The following is a 20,801-nucleotide window of genomic DNA, read 5'->3' on the forward strand; positions in this document are numbered from 1 at the left end:
GTTCTGGATTATCCAATGCATTTTTGTAGTCAATGTTTTCAATACATCATGATATTTTGGTGCTAAATCCGTAAATAAAGTAATTACTGCATAGCATTACTAGGTATTGAACTACTTTTTCTGTCAAATTTGTGGTATAACATGATGTTTTGGTGCTTAATTTGTAAAATCATAACCTAATTTGATGTTTAATAGGCTTTTCTTTAGTTCCTCCTTATTATCCAACATATTCGCTTATCCAACGTTCTGCCAGCCCGTTTATGTTGGATAAGTGAGACTCTACTGTAACAAAATAATTCATGACCGTGTTGTTTTACTCCTCTCTTATTTCTGATCATCGGTCAGAGATAAGATAAGAGCAGAGATGGAAGAGGAAGAAATAGTGCTTGCAAGTGAAGATTAACATAAGTTTTCCTTTCTGAGTCTTCCTGTGCCGTCGCGCCTGAGGCTGTAAACTCTTAGTGAAAGAGGCATGGACGTGACATCTTTCCCCAGGGGATTGCTTCTTGCCCTCCTTTAGGGAAACTGGAACTCCCAAGGACCAAAACACTGTAGTTAACTCAAAAACTGGGTTTATTGTTCACAAAGGGGATAAAAGAAAATATACATTACAGTCTTTGATTGTTTAAGTCCATGAAGCTTGTCCAGATCCCTCTTTCTCTGGCTGTGAATGCCGGAGCAAACTCAGCCTCAGTCCAATGACCTATGTCTGAAGACAAGAGTCTTCCTCTGTTGCCAAAGGACTGATGTGAAGGCGCTTGAGACTCCTCAACATTGTTCAGGTTGGCCCTGAACACGAAGTGTGAGTCCCAAGGGTAAGAACCTCAGAATTGGTGCTGAGAGGTAACTTTTGAAGGGCTTTTTGAGCTAAGCCTCTCTTTCACGTCCATCCGATAGAGAACTTGCTGATGGAATGAAAAGGAGGAAACACAGTCCTACTCCAGGAAGAGGTGGAGCCAAACAGTTTTGCTGAGTGAGCAATATAACAGGTACAAACAACATTGATTGACAGATATAAATAACCAATCCAACTACATTTACAGGGTAAGGGCAAAATCAGGCATGATACAACAATTCAGATCTTGAAACTTATAGTTTGACATATAGATGGCGCCACTCGCGCCGTCACACTTCCTGTGATGCAGTTTATGAAAAATATGATCCGTGCCCAGTTGGAACTTCCAATTTGATCGTGTCATGCTTTATACAATAAGAAGTACAATACACTTGCTTGCATGTCTGAACAAGACATAGATCTGCGTGAAGGCGCAGTTAAGGTCAGTGATCAAATGACTGGTGGATTCTGGGTGTTACATTCCAAAATTAATGTTTCAGAATCTGCTCTGGTGTTAGAAATTTGGTGAAAGAATTCCAAACCCATTGCTGACAGAGAGAGGAAGCACTGTATATGCATGGCACTTGTATTGTGTAGTTTTCATTGAAGTAGTACCATACTTACAATTCTAAGGCTTTGATTATTATATGTGTATTATTTGACTCGGATCCCCTGATGACACAGCAGGTTAAACCACTGAGCTGCTGAACTTGCTGACCAAAAGGTTGGTGGTTCGAATCCGGGGAGCGGGGTGAGCTCTCGCTGTTAGCCCCAGCTTCTGCCAACCTAGCAGTTCAAAAACATGCAAATATGAGTAAATCAATAGGTACCGCTCCAGCAGGAAGGTAACAGCATTCTATGCAGTCATGCCGGCCACATGACCTTGAAGATGTCTACGGACAACGCCGGCTCTTCAGCTTAGAAATGGAGATGAGCACCAACCCCAAGAGTTGGACACACAACTAAACTTAATGCCGAGGAAAATCTTTACCTTTATTATTTGACTCAGTAGTGGCCTTGTTGGTATTTTTTTCTGACTACAGCTGCCCACCTTGCCATTTCCTCTGTTGATGAGACATGGGAGCTGCAGTTGAACTATAGCTTGAGGGTCACAAATTCCCAAACCTCCAGATCTAAAAAGAATTAACTCATTTCTCCTAGATTTTCTGCGAGGGTTTTTTTTTTATGAAACCATGCACAGAGCAAAAGTACACAAAACTCATTAATGTTTTTGATTTTATGCTTGAGCGCATTTTGTTTAATGTGCAGGTCAGGCTGTCTGGATTTTGGAAGCCACGTATGTGGAACATGTTAGCCTTGGCAGCTTGGACTGTACTTGAATGTCACAAAAACTGAACGTTGTTTTGGCTATTAAGCAGAAAGTTTAAGCATCATGATTTATTTAACCCAGAATCCGACTGGCGAATATTATGATAAGACAGGAGCAGCTGCAGCTGCTGTGTTTCCCACCGTCTTTGGAAATATTATCCAGGACATGGTTGGGTTTTATGCAGTTGTGGCTCAGATGGGTGGAGGCGGGGCTACTCCAACGTTCATGTGCAGCTGTGAGGCAAGAAGTGCTCGCTGTGCCTTTCCAACTGCACAGAAATACACTGCTGAGTCTGCAGCCTGTCTTGCGGGGACAGAAAGGGATGCATGTATGGTGTAGGTGGTCATAGTCATCTCTGGGTCATTCCCATGGACAGAGTAGCCAACTAGCTGCAGTGTCCTGTCTGCGCTGTTGCTGTCCTGTCGATACCAAAGGATAGTCAAGTAGGTGTTGTCATTGTGATTGCAGTCAATACTTGTCTGGATTCCCACCTGGATGATTTTGTACCGTTCTTTTTGTGTCACAGTCACTGCATGGCAAACACCTGTAAAGAAATGAGATATGAATAAAGATCCTTGGGAGGGAAGCCTACTCAGATCACTGTTAGATATGAGATATGCCAGTTAAATTATCACTCTTTCCCCTTGTTCAATAACATATGGGTTTTATACCTAATATTTGCATTTCCTTGAAAAGAGTGAGGTCCACAACATGCTGTAACTGGTTGGAGGAGAGCTTAAGATCTCATCGCTTCACCTTAACTTTTTCAAATCCATCCCTCTATTACATTTTTCCCAGAAGTTCTACCCACCCACTCTTCCCTAACATTCCCCATCCCACAAAATATCCTTAGCAAATGCATCCCACCAAATATCCTTAGCAAATGCATCCCACCTGTGAGTGAGATTCTTACCAGCCAACAGTTGCAAACATGCCAAGATGCTCACCACCTCCCACCACATGGCTTCTATGAAGAAGTGAAGAAGATACCCAATTCACCCACATCTTGAAGGAAAGCAGCTCATAAAGAAGGCGTCTCACTTGAACATCTCATTGGTGGGAGGAGCAGAGACTGAGATGGATGAGGCAGAGCTGTTAAAGATCTGCAAGGGAGAAAGAACTCATCTCTATGTCAATATTTTATCATTATTTTATAATATTATCATAGTAGGAGTCCCCGGTGGCGCAATGGGTTGACCAAAAGATCGGTGGTTCGAATCCAGGAAGCGGGGTGAACTCTGTCAGCTCCAGCTCCATGCAGGGACATGAGAGAAGCCTCCCACAGGATGGTAAAACATCAAACATTCAGGCATTCCCTGGGCAACGTCCTTTCAGACCGCCAATTCTCTCACATCATAAGCAAATTGTAGTTTCTCAAGTTGCTCCTGAAACCGAAAAAAATCATAGTTATTTTGTGCTCTTGCTTAAACTATCATAAACTCTCATCATAACCAAGCTCTCATAGGGCCCTTCCACACAGCCACATAACCCAGAATATCAAGGCAGAAAATCCCACACTATTTGCTTTGAACCAGGTTATCTGAGTCCACACTGCCATATATTGCAGTTCAAAGCAGATAATGTGGGATCTTCTTCAGCTTTGTGGAAGGGGCCTTAGTTGTTCTGTGGACTGACAAAAATGAAGAGAAGTCCGCACACCACTCAAGTGAGATATACTTTTTGATAAAGTATATCTCACTTTCCTACTGCATTTCTCCTTTCATTACAAGTGAAATTCATTGGCAGCTCTATGCAGAATATTGAGCAAAACATTGTTTTCCTTGGTTGTAATATGTGGGAGAGCCACAGACACATACTGGTTTATTTTGCTCCACAAATCTTTTCCACAGGCAGACTTTTTCATGCTGCCTACTAGAAGGGGTGGGGGGTATAACACACAGAGAGAGAACAGAGTTCTGGCTTCAGTTATAGGGCTTCAGTTATGGGGGGTGATGAAGACCAAGAATGTTGGTTCAGACAGAAAGGTCTATGTGGCAAAGAAGCTCTTAACAAGGAATTCATAGGAACCTGATTCTGACATGTTTAAGGAAGAAAGACCCTATTATTTGTAACTGAAAGATGGTGAAGATGATGATGATGATGATAACAGAATATGTAAAGCAAAGTGAAAAACCTGCTTTGATTGAAGTCAAAAATCAGAAACTCCTCAAAGCACAGCAGACAAAAAACCAGTACAAGAAAACCACACTACAAACTAGAGCTGACAGCTGGCACAATAAAACATTACATGGAAAGTTCCTTGACAAAATTGAAGGAAAAGCTGATAAGGAGAAGACCTGGCTATGGCTCACAAATGGGACCTTGAAGAAGGAGACAGAAAGCCTGATCCTTGCAGCCCAGGAGCAAGCCATCAGGACAAATGCAATTAAGGCCAAGATCGAAAAATCAGCTGATGACCCAAAATGCAGACTGTGCAAGGAAACAGATGAAACCATTGATCACATCCTCAGCTGCTGTAAGAAAATCGCACAGACAGACTACAAACAGAGGCACAACTATGTGGCCCAAATAATTCATTGGAACCTATGCCTCAAGTACCACCTCCCAGCAACAAAGAACTGGTGGGATCACAAACCTGCAAAAGTATTGGAAAATGAGCACGCAAAGATACTGTGGGACTTCCGAATCCAGACTGACAAAGTTCTGGAACACAACACACCAGACATCACAGTTGTGGAAAAGAAAAAGGTTTGGATCATTGATGTTGCTATACCAGGTGACAATCGCATTGACGAAAAACAACAGGAAAAACTCAGCCGCTATCAGGTCTCAAGATTGAACTTCAAAGACTCTGGCAGAAACCAGTACAGGTGGTCCCGGTGGTGATAGGCACATTGGGTGCCATGCCAAAAGATCTCAGCCGGCATTTGGAAACAATAGGCATTGACAAAATTACGATCTGCCAACTGCAAAAGGCCACCCTACTGGGATCTGCACACATCATCTGAAAATACATCACACAGTCCTAGACACGTGGGAAGTGTTCGACTTGTGATTTTGTGATACGAAATCCAGCATATCTATCTTGTTTGCTGTGTCATAATAATAATAATAATAATAATAATAATAATAATAATAATAATAATAATAACAACAACAACTTTATTTTTATATCCCACCTCCATCTCCCCGAAGTGACTCGGGGCAGCTCACATGGAGACAAGCCTGATCAAACATAGATTAAAAACATGAATCAGTAAAATTAACAGCATTATAACAACATAAAACAACATCATCAAACAATCAATAGCCTGAACAGTAATAAATACTGGAAATCGGAGGGTAGGAGCCTGTGCAATAGAACTTCTAGACAGGCTGGTTGAAAGTGCAGAGGCAATAATAATTTAGGGCTAGAAGGGCAATATCAATTAGAATGTGAAACCTATAAGACAAGGGACAGCGATAAAGTGCAGGAGCTGATAATAAGTTATAGTTGGGGCCGAGTATCTTGTAAACTGCTTAATAGAAGGCACAACAGAACATCCATGTTTTAGGTCTTTACGGAAAGTGGACAGGGTGGGTGCCAGTCTAATCTCCCTGAAGAGAGAGTTCCAGAGCTGGGGGCCGCCACCAAGAAGGCACTCCCCCTCGTCCCCACCAACTGCGCTTGAGATGGAGATGGAAGCAAGAGCAGGGCCTCCCCAGCAGATCTTAGAGCCCGTATGGGTTCATAGGGGAGGATGCGGTTGTGAAGATAGGCAGGTCCCAAACCATTTAGGACTTTGTAGGTAATAATCTGTACCTTGAATTGGGATCGGAAACTTATCGGCAGTCAGTGGAGCTGTTTAAACAGGGGGGTAGACTGCTCCCTGTAGTTCGCTCCCATTAATAATTTGGCCAATTAAAATTTAGATCACATTTCTCAAGCTCACACCATTATAATTTGCAAAAGTGGAGAAGGTAAAGGTAAAGATTTTCCCCTGACATCAAGTCTAGTCATGTCCCACTCTGGGGGTTGGTGCTCATCTCCATTTCTAAGCCAAAGAGCCGGCGTTGTCCGTAGACACCTTCAAGGTCATGTGGCCGGCATGACTGCATGGAGAGCTGTTACCTTCCTGCTGGAGCGGTACTTATTGATCTACTCACATTTCAATGTTTTCGAACTGCTAGCTTGGCAGAAACTGGGGCTAACAGCGGGAGCTCACCCTGCTCCCCGGATTCGAACCACCGACCTTTCGGTCAGCAAGTTCAGCAGCTCAGCAGTTTAACCTGTTGCGTCAATGGGAGGTTTCTAAAAATAGCCAGAATCATAACAAAAGATTAATTTGTGTATTTTGTGATTAATGCATGATATGGTATGTTTCTTTTCCACCTGTTGTTGATACAGGCCCAAATAATGATTTTCAGGTTTTCCATTGTGTATTTTTCTCTTGTGTACAATCCTTGGGATGGAGATAAAGGTCTCTCCCAGAGGATAAATATAGACAATCCATTCTGGTTTTTAACCTTAAGCAGACAAAACCATGAAGTCCATTTTGCTCGTAGCCTTTCTGGGAGTGGCTCGTAAGTCTGTATTTCTTTTTATAGTTCCTCTGTGGACAACAAGGTGTTGTCATTTAAGCATTAGTTACTTTTGGTATTATGTATATTGAAATAAGACATGCATCGCTAAAATTTTGTTAATTGTTGGAATGTAATAAAATTTAAAAAAACAAAACAAACAAACCAAGGTGTTGTGGCAACTCAAACTATAGAGCCCATGTTTATCTTATGACTGAGAGGAGAGCATTTCTGTTGGCTTCCATATATACTCGTGCAAGTGTGCTATGTAGACCAGTGGTTGCCAGATGTTTTTGGCCTTCAGCTCCCAGAAATCCTAACAGCTGGTAAACTGGGTGGGATTTCTGGGCGTTGTAGGCCAAAACACCTGAGGATCCCCAGGTTGAGAACCACTGGTATAGACTGATGAACCTGAGATCTATTTGCAGTGATGAAGTCTTTAGTATAGCTGAATTTTTGAAACTAGGCAGGAGAGCTTTGCTTGTTTGTTTGTTTGTTTTTCAGCAATAACTCCTGAAAATCCTCTTGATACCTCAGTTTAAGTAGTGAAAGGGTTACTTTTCAGGACAGTTCCACAAGGCAGTCAAACTAGTATTGCAGCTGGACCATCACATTTGGTGGCGGTCCTTATTACGCAATGCCATTTTGCCTCCCCCATCTCCAATAATTCTTCCGTCCCTTTTAATTGATAGGTAAAAACAGCCAATCACTCTCCATCCCGGTACATTCCTATTACTTATCTTAGGGCCTTTCCACACATCCATATAACCCCAGAATATCAAGGCAGAAAATCCCACAATATCTGCTTTGAACTAGGTTATTTGAGTCCACACTGCCATATATTCTAGTTCAAAGCAGATAAATTAGGATTTTATTCAGCTGTGTGGAAGGGCCCTTAATGTGATGGTCCCCTTCCACTTCTATGCCAACTTCACTTCACTTCACTTTATTTCTTAATTACTCTGTTTCCCCTAAAATAAGACATCCCCAGAAAATAAGACCTAGTAGAGGTTTTGCTGAATTGCTAAATATAAGGCCTCCCCTGAAAGTAAGACCTAGCAAAAATTTTGTTTGGAAGCATGCCCGCCAAACAGAACACCAGAGTATGCAGGATCGGTAAATATACATACCATAGAGTGTTGTACATGGAAATATTGGTAGTAACAAGAAATTCTTGATAGGCTTCACAATTTGTCTGGTTATGCTGGTTTGTGATGACAACTACTGTACAGTATATAATAAATGTTCATTTTTTTGTTCAACAATAAATGTGAATTTTTCTTCATGGAAAAATAAGACATCCCCTGAAAATAAGACCTAGCGCATCTTTGGGAGCAAAAATTAATATGACACTGTCTTATTTTCGGGGAAATATGGTAGTCGCTCTCCACCAGAGTGCTCCGAGCAACTTACAATTTAAAATATCACTCCACAATATGAAAACATTCAACATAAAAACATTCAACAGTGACTATTTGTCAAATTAGATCTGATTTGCTTAAATGCACAACCAAACAGCCAAGTCTTGAGCGCTTTTACAAAAGGTTGCAACTCCGACATTGCTCTAACATATGGAGGCAATGAGTTCCACAGAATTGGAGCATAGGTCGAAAAGGCTCTGCGCCTTGTAGCTTAAAGGTGTACCTCCCTATGGCCTGGTACGTATAGAAGATTTTCCTGGGAGGATCGAGGTGACCACTGATGGAGAAAAGGAATGAGGCGGTCCCTAAGATATAATGGTCCTTGGCCATTTCGAGCTCTAAATGTCAGGATCAGTATCTTGTAAGAGATCCGATGTTCTATTGGTAGCCAATGCAGTTGTTTCAGAATCAGTATAATATGGGATCTTATAGATGATCCCGCTAGCAGCCTGGCCGCCGCATTTTGAACCATTCGGATCTTCTGGGTTTTTGTCTTCGGAAGGCTGGCGTATAAGGCGTTACAATAATCCAACCTAGTGGTGACTGTTGCATGGATTACCGTTGCCAATGCTTCTGTCGAAAGATAGGATGCCAATTTCCTTGCCTAGCAAAGATGAAAAAAGGCCTGCTTACTTATGGCAGTGATCTGGGCCTCCATCGTCAGCGATGAGTCCAACACAACCACAAGGCTTTTAACAGTAGCTGAAAGAACCAGAACTTCCCCATCGAAATCAGGCAGTGACTTGATGTGCAGGTGTGCTGGGTAGGGAGTATTGCAGGAAAGTGATGATATGAATGTGTGTAAAAATCTGATCACAGGGCCACAGACTGGCGATCCAGTGTAATTGCACTTCTGAAAAGAGATGTGGTATCAAAGGTACTCATCTTGGTGTGTATCTATAATCTCCAGCGATGCTACTGTTGTAGGAGAGCAGGTTGGTGTCATGAAGTCCTCCATAATCAAGCCCAATATCCCCAGTACGAATGACTAGAAGTCATGCTGGTTGAGAGACCCTTAGAGTTGGGTCCCTTAAAATGACTTTCCGGGCTCTCATGTAGCCTTATTTAGGGGATAAAATGCTCCAGGGAATGCATTAAACCCCACTGAGATGAACATTGTAAAATAACACCATAAAAATTACTGCCAGGTATCTGTGCCTATGGAGCCCCTGATGGTGCAGCAGATTAAACAACTGAGCTGCTGAACTTGCTAATCGAAAGATCGGCAGTTCAAATTCAGGGAGTGGGGTGAGCTCCCGCTGCTTGCCCCAGCTTCTACAACCTAGCAATTTGAAAACATGCAAATGTGAGTAGATCAATAGATACCGCTCAGGCGGGAAGGTAACAACACTCCATGCAGTCATGCCAGCCACATGACCTTAGAGGTGCCTAGGGACAATGCCGGCTCTTCAGCTTAGAAATGGAGATGAGCACCAACCCCCAGAGTCAGACATGACTGGACTTAACATCAGGGGAAACCGTTACCTTTACTATCTGTGCCCATAGTTTTGTTGTGCATTAAACATGAGCTGGGTGGTGGCATGTATTCAGAAATCAGCTACCAGCTCAGCATATGCCTCCCAGAAACCCCGGTGATGGAATTTTCTGTGGTTTTCCCCAGTTGCCTTCCCCATCGATGATGCCGATGATGATAAGATTGTGGGAGGATACACCTGCCAGAGAGGTTCAGTCCCCTATCAAGTCTCACTAAATTCTGGATACCACTTCTGTGGGGGTGCCCTCATCAGCAACCAGTGGGTTGTGTCAGCTGCTCACTGCTACAAATCGTAAGCAATATGTTTTTTCTCATTCTGCCTGTGACAGCACTATTGTTTTTACATTATAGCTAACTTGGGCATGAAACTTGTAATTGAAATCACTATCTGCAGTTTCCATCTTGTGCTAAAGAAGATGTTTTAATTTTTTAAGTATAGGAGTTTGTTTCCAAAAGAATATTATAAGCTAATTTTCAATGGAACCAAGAGTTGTCGGTGTCCAAGCCACTTTGAGCAACAGGATGCTCCCAAGCGCTGCTATGTCTTTGGGATTATGGGTGCTGAAAGTGTTTGGCTAATAGTGAAGCTGTTTCATGGTGTTCTTGTTCCATCTCTCAACCTAGACGAATCCAAGTGAGACTTGGAGAACACAGTTTGTCCTTAAATGATGGCTCTGAGCAGTACATAAATTCAGCCAAAATCATCCGTCATCCCAGCTACAACTCACGACTCTTGGACAACGACATCATGCTGATCAAGCTGTCCACAACAGCCAACCTCAACAGCCGAGTCACATCCGTCTCTCTACCCAGCAGCTGTGTCTCGACTGGGACACAGTGTCTCATTTCTGGTTGGGGTAACACACTCAGCAGTGGCAGTAAGTCTTCTTTGTGTTTTTCTCAACATGTGATACTTGCCAGCAGGTACAATAGCAATGTTACTACACATAACTAAATAGGAATATTAATGAAATGTTAGCGTTATAAACTGATAGCCATGATCTTTTGAATGCATTCAAAAGAAGGAATAGAAAGATAAATATGCAAAGATACCTTTGTGCTTATTGCATGTGCTCTCAAAATCACTCCTCCCAATATCCCCCCCTTCTGTTAGAACATTTGCATATCTGGAAAAGTATAGTTATTCCATTAATACAAATGAAATCAAAGGTAAAGTTAAAGTTTTTAAAGTTTACATAAAGTCTAGTCGTGTCCAACTCTAGGGTTTGGTGGTCTTTTCCTTTTTTAAGCTGAAGAGCCAGCGTTGACTGTAGACACCTCCAAGGTCATGTGGCTGGCTTGACTGCATTAAATGCTGTTACCTTCCCACTGGAGCAGTACCTATTGATCTACTCACATTTGCATGTTTTTGCACTGCTAGGTTGGCAGAAGCTGGAGCTAACAGCAGGAGCTCACCCCACGTCCCGGATTCAAACAGCTGACCTTTTGGTCAGCAAATTCAGCAGTTCAGCAGTTTAATCCACTGCACCACCAGGGGCTCCATGAAACCAAAGGGCTTCCAGTTTCCAGAATTAATACATCTCTTTTGTCTCATTTCTTGTAGCTAACTATCCTGACACGCTGCAGTGCTTAAAGGCTCCTGTACTGTCTTCTACTCAATGCCAGAATGCTTATCCAGGACAAATCACAAACAATATGATATGTATAGGATTTTTGGAAGGTGGCAAAGATGCTTGCCAGGTAAATCTTCTTCCCCACTTCCTCAAATACAAACAGTATTTGCAACCTCTCATGACTTGTGTGTTCCTCCTCGGTCATAAGTTTTACTATCTTGACCTCACTCTGATATTGTTGGACCACACATGTCTCAGTTTCTACCTGTGACACGTTACAAAGTATGTAAGATGTGCGATTCAATAAAATGGTTATTGGTATGAGTTTATTTTAAAAGCCAGAAAAGGGCCGGAGTTTAGAAGATCAGAGCAGGTTTGTTTATAATTGGATCTTTTGTAGATCCATATGGTCTTGACAAATAATAATAATAATAATAATAATAATAATAATAATACACATCACACAGTCCTTGGGAAGTGTTCGACTTGTGATTTTGTGATACGAAATCCAGCATATATATCTTGTTTGCTGTGCCATACAATGTCATTGTGTCAATAATAATAATAATAATAATAATAATAATAATAATAATAATAGATCTCTTATGGTCTTGACAGGTTGGTTGATTTGGTAGCTCAAGTGTGGTAGATAGCATTACAGGAGTGTTCTTTGGTGCTTTATAAAGCAATTAAAGTTTTCTGTGTTCATTCAATGCAGAAAAAAAACCCTGACTTCTTCACTATAGATTATTGCACTGTATATACTTTCGTGTGACTAGAGAAAAGGTCCATGGCATCCATCAGGGTGCAGCACATTTATTACATGCTGCCACCACTAGTCCTATCTAATTTTGGGTGGTGAAGGAGATGCATTTTTGAATGCAAATAATCTTCTCTTTCTGATTGTATCATTTACATAATGTGCTTCCTTCACATTTCTTTACAGGGTGACTCAGGTGGCCCTGTAGTCTGCAATGGACAGCTCCAGGGTGTCGTCTCCTGGGGCATTGGATGTGCTCAGAGGGGCTATCCTGGAGTCTATACCAAGGTCTGCAACTACGTTTCATGGATTCAAAACACCGTACGTTCCAACTGATCACAGCTTTTCTGTTAGTTTGGACTGAGAGCTATGATTCATACAAAGTATTGTCATTAAAATAAAAGTACAATTCATGCAAAGCTTGGTTTGGTGATTATTTATGCTTTCTCTACATTGCTGGTGGAGTGGTTTTTTTCCCCTGAACAAGGTCACAGTTTCTACTTAATTTTATTTATTTTTGTGATCAATTGCTAACACTTTGTTGTTTAACAGTGTCAGCTGATATATCTTCCATGTCACCAATCACCATTAACAGCTGCAGAACAAAAGGCATTGTAAGGCCAATGTTTCATCCTCTAAGGTAAAGGTAAAAGTTTGCCCCTGACGTAAAGTCTAGTCGTGTCTGACTCTGGGAGTTGGTGCTCATTTCCATTTCTAAGCTGAAGAACCGCCATTGTCCGTAGACGCCTCCAAGGTCATGTGGCAGGCATGACTGCATGGAGTGCTGTTACCGTCCCGCCAAAGCGGTACCTATTGATCTACTCACATTTGCATGTTTTTGCACTGCTAGGTTGGCAGAAGCTGGGGTTAACAGCGGGAGCTCATCCTGGTCCCTGGATTTAACCTGCTGCGCCACGGGGGGGGGGGGCTCTATATTCTATATTTCCATATAGGGTTTTCTTGGTAAGTTTTATTTTGGAGGAGGGCTTACTTTTGCCTTCCCCAGAGGCTGAAATAATGTGACTTGCTCAAGGTTTCTATGGCCAGATGGAGATTTGAACCCAGATTTCCAGTCATAGTCCAACGCTTGAACCATTACGTCATACTGGTTCTCACTACTCATTCCCAAGGCACACTGGGGGGTTTTTGTAGGCAGTTTACAGATTCAACTGTAAGTCTTTTGTGTGACAAAAGGTAAGTAAAGAATAATATAGTGATATCTACGTGCCCTCTTACCCCACATGCCTATTAAGCTCTGTTAACTCTTCTGCTGGTGATGCTAGGAATCCTAAGAAAATAATCAGGGTCAACAGAAATGTTGTAATGTTTGGATATAAGCTCCAACATAACAACTCTCACCAATCCTAGCCAATGACAAGCAATCTTGGGAGGAAAACTCTGGCAACCATTTAAAAGGCCTCAAATTCTACATTCCTGGTGTTGATAAACAAAGAAGACATATATTGTCAACATTTTTCATGGCCGGAATCACTGGGGTATTGTGCGGTTTCCAGGCTGTATGGTCGTGCTCTAGCAGCATTTTCTCCCGGCGTTTTACCTGTATCTGTGGCTGGCATCTTCAGATGAAGCCGGAACATCAGGAGAAAATTTGCTAGAACATGGCCATACAGTCCAGGTTTTTTAAGCATGTGTAGAAGGGCCCAAAGGAGCCCCGGTGGCGAAGTGCATTAAAGTGCTGAGCTGCTGAACTTGCAGACCGAAAGGTCCAAGGTTCAAATCCCGGGAGCAGCGTGAGCAGCCGCTGTTAGCTCCAGCTCCTGCCAACCTAGCAGTTTGAAATTATGCCAATGTGAGTAGATCAATAGGTACCGCTCTGGCGGGAAGGTAAGGGCACTCCATGCAGTCATGCCGGCCACATGACCTTGGAGGTGTCTACGGACAACGCCGGCTCTTCGGCTTAGAAATGGAGATGAGCACCAACCCCCAGAGTCAGACATGACTGGACTTAACGTCAGGGGAAACCTTTACCTTACCTAGAAGGGCCCAGAGAATCATAGTATCATAGTTGCAAGAGACCCCAAGAACCATGCAATCCAGCCCTATTCTGCCATGCAGGAATGTACAATTAATGCAATCATGGTTGGTAGCTATCCATTCTCTGCTTATAAACCTCCACCACACTCAGAGATATAATAGCTGTTGCCTCATGTTACTTCCTGGCAAGAGACACTGATCTGGGTCTTTAGGTACTAAAAATATCTTGGGTAACTAACAATTCAGTTGTAAAAACAACAATAACAGAGGGTTGCTGTGATCTTTCGGGCTGTATAGCCATGTTCCAGAAGCTCTCTCTCTTGACGTTTCGCCCATATCTGTGGCAAGCATCCCCAGAGGTGTGAGGTATGTTGAAAACTAGGCAAGGGATGTATCAAATGCTAATCAAGGTGATTAATTACACCATCCACACCTTCCTCCAACAGACAAGAGTTCTTTCTCCCACCCTGGAACTTATACAGATATATAAACCTCCCTTGCCTGGTTTCCAACATGCCTCACACCTCTGAGAATGTCTGCCATAGATGTGGGTGAAACAGCTTCTGGAACATGGCCATACAGCCCGAAAGACTCAAAGCAACCCAGTGATTCTGGCCATGAAAGCCTTTGACAATACAACAACAACAGAGCTGGATAACAGCTGATTTATTTTATCGTCTTGGGTTCCCATGTGAAGAGGTTTATGTTCAGCTTCCACATTGGTTATCTCACTGTGTATTCTCTCTTGGCACAGAAGTAAGTGCCAGTGTCTTCCACCTGAGCATTCTCCAATGACAGAGGCAATTCATAATCCTTCACTCCAGTGGTCTTGAAGCGGTTTTTAAATTCCTTTTCAACATCATCCTTTCCTCCAAAACCTTCAATTGAAAAAACCACCAACTGAAGCTGCATATCCTTTCCTCTCTCTTGCTTATACCAGAACATGTAAGTATGTTGGGATTTCTTTTGAGAACAGTTCAGAGTCACGGAACTCCCTTTCTCTATTATCGTGTCCAGAGATTGTTCAAGTGCAGAACCTGTAAGGAAACACAACAGTCTGACACTGAATCAGAAGATTTGGAAACCTAGGTCCCTTCTACCCTGCCATATAATCTAGATTATCAAAGTAGATAGCCCACTATCTGCTTTGAACTGGATTATATGAGTCTATACTGTCATATAATCCGGTTCAAAGAAGATAATCTGGATTTAGAAGGGGCCTAAGAGATTTGTTATACAGTAGAGTCTCACGTATCTGACATAAACGGGCTGGCAGAACGTTGGATAAGCGAATATGTTGGATAATAAGGAGTGATTAAGGAAAAGTCTATTAAACTTTACGTATTTAGCACCAAAACATCACAACGTATTGAAAACATTGACTACCAAAAACATTGGTTACTAACAAATTGACTACAAATAAAGATAGAATTGTATAAAATGAACTTACAGTAATAACATTGTCAGAAATTAAATGCGTAAAAAGTTCAGTCCTTGCTGCCTAGAGAAACAGCTGTGGATCTGGGCGGCAGGCAGACTGTGTTGGATAATCCAGAACATTGAATAAGTGAATGTTGGATAAGTGAGACTCTACTGTAACTTGAAAAACATTCATTTTTAAATGGTGAAGATTCATCTAACATTGTAAAGTATAACACTGAAAGCTGCATTCGCATAAACAAGGGACTAGTTACATTGAACTCACATTTTCATCTATATATATAAAAGAGTGATGGCATCACGGCAATTCACAAAACAACAAAAGTACAGGCCCCCCAACCTCTAAATTTGACAACACAACCCATCATCCATGCCTCAAGGTTGATACAACAAAAAGAAAAGAAAAATAAAGTCCTAATGAGAGGGAGAGCAATAATTTTTTTTATCCAATTGCTGCCAGTTTAGAGGGCTAATCTCTGCCCACTTGGTTGCCTAGCAACCAAGGGACAGCCAGGTTTCAGTTAGGGGACAGGCAGATTTAGGCCTCACTTAGACTTCTTCCACAGATTATCTAATTTGCACTGGATTATATGGCAGTGTAGACCCAAGGCCCTTCCACACAGCTATATTACCCATTTATAATCTTATATTATCTGTTTTGCACTGGATTATCTTGACTCCACACTGCCCTATAATCCACTTCAGTGTGCATTTTATACAGCTGTGAAGAAGGGGCCTCATATAATCCAGTTCTAAGCAGATAATACAAGGTTATCAATATACAGTAGAGTCTCATTTATCCAACATAAACAGGCCGGCAGGATAAGTGAATATGTTGGATAATAAGAAGGGATTCAGGAAAAGCCAATTAAACAAATTAAGCACCAAAACATCATATTATACAACAAATTTGACAGACATGATGTCTAACATGATGTTTTGTGCTTAATTTGTAAAATCATAACTTAATTTGATGTTTAATAGGGTTATCCTTAATCCCTCCTTATTATCCAACATATTCGCTTATCCAATGTTCTGCCGGCCCGTTTATGTTGGATAAGTGAGACTCTACTGTACTGTATTTACAAATTTACCACAAAAATATCACAATGAATTTAAAACACTGACTACAAAAACATTGATTATGAAAAGGCAGACTGCGTTGGATAATCCAGAACATTGTATAAGCGAATCTTGAATAAGTGAAATTCTACTTTAATATGAAATAATTACTGGGATAGAATAATGCAGAACAATATAATCTCTAAAACCAGGACAGTAAATAAACAGGGGAATTCCACACAGGAAACAATCAGGACCAGCTAACACCTCCCAACAAAGTATTCCCATCATCAAAGGCTGGCAAATCCTCTGTTTTCTCAGGGCCACAGACAGTAGAAGCACATAAAATATCGCAAACAACACCACTCTCAAAACAAGGGAATTCCAGATAGGAAACAATCAGGGCCAGCTAACACCTCCCAACAAAAAATTCACTCAGGGAGGAAACAGCCAGGCTTTCAAGCTGCAAGCCATTACATCCTAATCATTTTGCCTCCAACAGGCAAAAAAACCAATCAGAAATATTGTATATTCACAACCTTTAGGAAATAATATCCCCTGATGGCGCAGCGTGTTAAAGCACTGAGCTGCTGAACTTCTGGACCGGAAGGCCGCAGGTTTGAATTGGTGGAGCGGAGAGAGCCCCCACTGTTAGCCCCAACTTCTGCCAACCCAGAAGTTCAAAAACATGCAAATGTGAGTGCATCAATAGGTACTGCTCCGGCGGGAAGTTAACGCCGCTCCATGCAGTCATGCCACATGACCTTGGAGGAGTCTACGGACAACGCTGGCTCTTCGGCTTAGAAATGGAGATGAGCACCAACCCTCAGAATCATACATGACTGGGCTTAATGTCAGGGGAAAACCTTTACCTTTACCTTAACTACCACCAATTCCTCAAGACTTTATCTCCCATACCACCATACTTTGCCACAGCAACGCGTGGCCGGGCACAGCTAGTTATCTTATATAGGACTATACTATCAAACATGCTATTTCTAACACAATACTACAACCAATTTATAAGGTTAGAATAAAAAGAAATACAGAAAAGGGTCCAAGTTTAAGGGGAAAAAATATTGTTTTCTTCTTGCATAGTTTCAGCATCTACTTTGAAGCCAAATTCTATGTTCTGGAAACCACACATCTGCAATCTTATAGGATTCTTTGTGACACACAATGGAATCCTGTACCAACTAAATATGAGTTACTTTATTATTACTACCACAATTTTATTTTTCAGCCTTTTGTTGATTTCCCCCCTGAACCAGCTTTAGCTGAGACGCTAATGCAAGTGATACTTGCGTTGCACAGCCTTAAATTTCTTTAATCATGACTAAATGAAATGCAACGACAAATTCAAGGACACCCACCATATTTCAATTTGGGGCCAAAAAATGCATCCCAAGTTTGGAAAGATGGTAGACCACAGATTTAATGATTGTGGCAAATGACTTACCTGATGAGAACAATAAAACAGCCAGCAAATGAAAGCCTATTGGAGTAATGGGGCATTTCATCAGCCGTTTGCCTAACTGGGCCAACTGCAGAAACAGCAACAGGAGCATTTTTGACACACGCTAAAGGGCTCATGTGACAAAATACTCATGTCAGAACAGGAAGCTGTGTGGTGGGCAAGCATCATATAGGTGCCATGGAAACAAGTGCGGTAAAGTCACAGCCTTCAGGAAGAGGATTTGTTTAGACACAATACCATAATAATATGCAATGAAGACTCATTCAAGCTGGATCTACACTACCCTATATCCCAGGATCTCATCCCAGATTATCTACACTGTCAGATAACCCAATTCAAAGCAGATAATCTGGATCTTATATGGCAGTGTAGAAGGGGCCTTATCTGGACTTTCTCCAAAAACTGTGTATTTTTATTCCAGGTGTGGAGAAGGAATGTTTTTATTAATTAAATATATTATATAACTGCTGCCACCAATGTAAAGATGTTTATTTAAACGGTGTCACCAAATATAAAGGCTTTATAATGCTGCCACCAGATGTAAAGGGGATTATCAACGCTTGCCACCACTATGGGAAGATGCAGCCACTAACTGTCTCAATGAGGAGATCTTTTAAATTTTGTTTTTCTTTCTTCTTCTTATTTATTCTTGATGGTAATATATGTGACAGAAGCTGAGATCTTTGAAAGAACAATAACACATTTATTCCGGCACAGAGCTTAGTGGTTACAATAACGTTTCTACTTAAAGGCACTTTGTTTAACAGTTGCAAAGCTAGAATGAGGTGTTTCAAACTCTTTAAAATGTCACTTCTTTCTCTATTGCTTTAAACTGCAGTCACCCTGTGAATTACAATCACAGATTGTCTGTTCCTCATCAGGAGACAGACTACCTTAAAATAAGTCACCAAACTTATTTTAAATGGACTCAAAATAAGCAACTGAGTCTCCCTGATCCCTTCAACTGAGGATCAGTCTTCATTGTACCTCATAAGGGCACAGACTAACTGCTTCTTTTCAAACCTGCACTTCTCCACCAAAACGGCAGTTGGCTCCTCCCACTTCTCCATGGCAACCAACTCTTGAGTGAAGAGATGTAATAACTGAAATGTTGACCCTTTTAAAACACAATTAAACATGACATCTGTAAATTAAAAAATTCACACTTCATTACACCAGGGCTCTTCAAAAAGTCTTGACATGTAACACCAACCAAAACTCGTGAAGCATTTATTTTCTTGTTTATCTAAATATGTGTGTAAATATGATGGGTTTTCACTTGGGTTCAGTTTAATACAATTGGATGGCCCACACCGACTACCATATCTAGAAACGGATGGCAAGTAGAACTTTTGTGGATCTTTTAAAATTAAACTACTATAATCACATGAATTGGAAATAAAGCTGACTGTAGCTTTAAAAACAGGGAAAGATTTCAGTCCAGTATGCACTGGAAACTTGGATTGGATCTATACAGCCCTATATCACAGGATCTGATCTCAGATTATCTGATTTGAACTGAATGATATGTGTCTACTAGGGTTTATTACAGATTGATAATGATAAAGTGAACCTCTTTCATGTGCCCATGACCCAGAGTCACCCGCAGAACAATGACGTACCATCCAGGTTTGCAGAACAAAAATACAGGAACTTTACTAATTCCAAGAGAGCAAAAGAAAAGTGGCATTTACAATGGTCCCTCTGATTGCTTACAGAAGTCCACAGTCATAAACAGTCCTTTCTCAGTCCACAAATCTGCTTCAGAGAAGAATATAGTCCTGGTACTTCACTCTCTTTTTCTCAGCAGCAACAAGCCTCAAAAGTAGCAAGGCGTCTCCTGAGTACACCGCTCTCTTCACCAGCAGTACTCAGTCAGTATTGAAAGAACTTGTCCAAAGTGGTTCTGCAGCAGCAGAACAGAAACAGAATCAAATCAATCCCCAGGTCTTTTGCAGGCTCAGCCAATTGGCTTCATGCACTTCATTTTCCAGTTAACACACACAGCACAGTGCCTTTGCAAACCATGACAGGGTTGTGCCTTTGGTTTGTAGTCTTTCTTGTAGTCTTTTTTTAAAAAAATGTTGTTTTAAAAAACTTTGAAAATTCCCAAAAAATTAGAGAATGTGTGAAACATCATGAAACTTGATAGGCAAATGGTGATAAGTGTGTTCTACCACTGTAGGAAGTTTCACCCAATAGCTTTAAATATGTGAGCGATAGCAGCACCTGACGTTTCCCCAGTAATAACTGAGGAGCCATATGCTGCTTTAAAACTACATTTCCCAGATGCATCAGCATCAGCATCAGAAGGCAGGCTCCAGTCAAGATAGAGAAGTTTGCCCCTCCCTAACACCAGTCACTGAATCTGCAAAGAGGATGGCTGTGAATGATCTATTTTCTTTATTGCAAACAGATGAGGAAAAACACAAAATGGAGCATTTTATTTTATGGGGCTCCTGCACTAAATCTTTCAGGATTAAGGGACATCGTTCTATAAACAGCACATTTTTCTTTGTTGAGTCTCTACCAATTTAACAAAGTTTCTGCCGCAAGAACAACGTTTCTGGAGTAGAACTATGACTATGACTATGACTTTCAAAGACCACCCAATCAAACAGTAAATAACTCTTTCAAACCAAGAACAGATTTCTTTATTAAGAGGCTGATGGCCATCTGTCGGGAGTGGCTTGATGGTGTGTTATGATTTCTTTTCCTGGGTGATAAATGTCATTTCCTAATTGGTTCTGTCATAGAAACATGGTAAAACTTTATTACACTGCCAAAATTTTGTCTTTGCGCAAAGGATATCATCCTATAAATAGCACATTTTGCTTTGTTGAGCATCCCCAGATGATCCTAAACTCTGAGGTGATTCAAATGAGTACTAA

At 41.3% G+C, this 20,801-nt stretch overlaps 1 protein-coding gene, 1 long non-coding RNA gene and 1 gene segment (V, D, J or C); 1 reads left to right on the plus strand and 2 right to left on the minus strand.

Annotated features, from left to right (window-relative positions):
- Window positions 1–555: 555 nt before the first annotated feature.
- On the minus strand, window positions 556–5,186 carry LOC134296532 (uncharacterized). Its single transcript, XR_010003308.1, has 2 exons — window positions 3,079–5,186; window positions 556–2,709 (listed from the first exon to the last, which is right to left on the minus strand). It is a non-coding gene; the product is annotated as an uncharacterized LOC134296532 (long non-coding RNA).
- Window positions 5,187–6,629: 1,443 nt separating this feature from the next.
- On the plus strand, window positions 6,630–12,355 carry LOC100565795 (trypsin I-P38). Its single transcript, XM_003227576.3, has 5 exons — window positions 6,630–6,689; window positions 9,729–9,894; window positions 10,227–10,480; window positions 11,167–11,303; window positions 12,123–12,355. The coding sequence occupies exons 1-5, from the start codon at window positions 6,650–6,652 to the stop codon at window positions 12,270–12,272; spliced, it is 747 nt and encodes a 248-aa protein (XP_003227624.1). The 5' UTR covers window positions 6,630–6,649; the 3' UTR covers window positions 12,273–12,355.
- Window positions 12,356–14,582: 2,227 nt separating this feature from the next.
- On the minus strand, window positions 14,583–18,181 carry LOC103280778 (T cell receptor alpha variable 5-like). The segment is given in 2 exon segments: window positions 14,583–14,968; window positions 17,893–18,181. Coding segments are annotated over 2 exon segments (423 nt in total).
- Between the last annotated feature and the right edge of the window lie 2,620 nt (window positions 18,182–20,801).

This window comes from Anolis carolinensis, chromosome 2 (assembly GCF_035594765.1).
Source record: "Anolis carolinensis isolate JA03-04 chromosome 2, rAnoCar3.1.pri, whole genome shotgun sequence".
NCBI classification, from domain to species: Eukaryota; Metazoa; Chordata; class Lepidosauria; order Squamata; family Dactyloidae; genus Anolis; species Anolis carolinensis.

Bases quoted from the DNA above. Each gene is read 5' to 3' on its own strand.
- LOC100565795 (XM_003227576.3), top strand. From the start codon at position 6,650: ATGAAGTCCATTTTGCTCGTAGCCTTTCTGGGAGTGGCTC. The intron at 9,895-10,226 runs GTAAGCAATATG...CTCTCAACCTAG, and splicing joins GCTGCTCACTGCTACAAATC to ACGAATCCAAGTGAGACTTG. The intron at 10,481-11,166 runs GTAAGTCTTCTT...CATTTCTTGTAG, and splicing joins TAACACACTCAGCAGTGGCA to CTAACTATCCTGACACGCTG.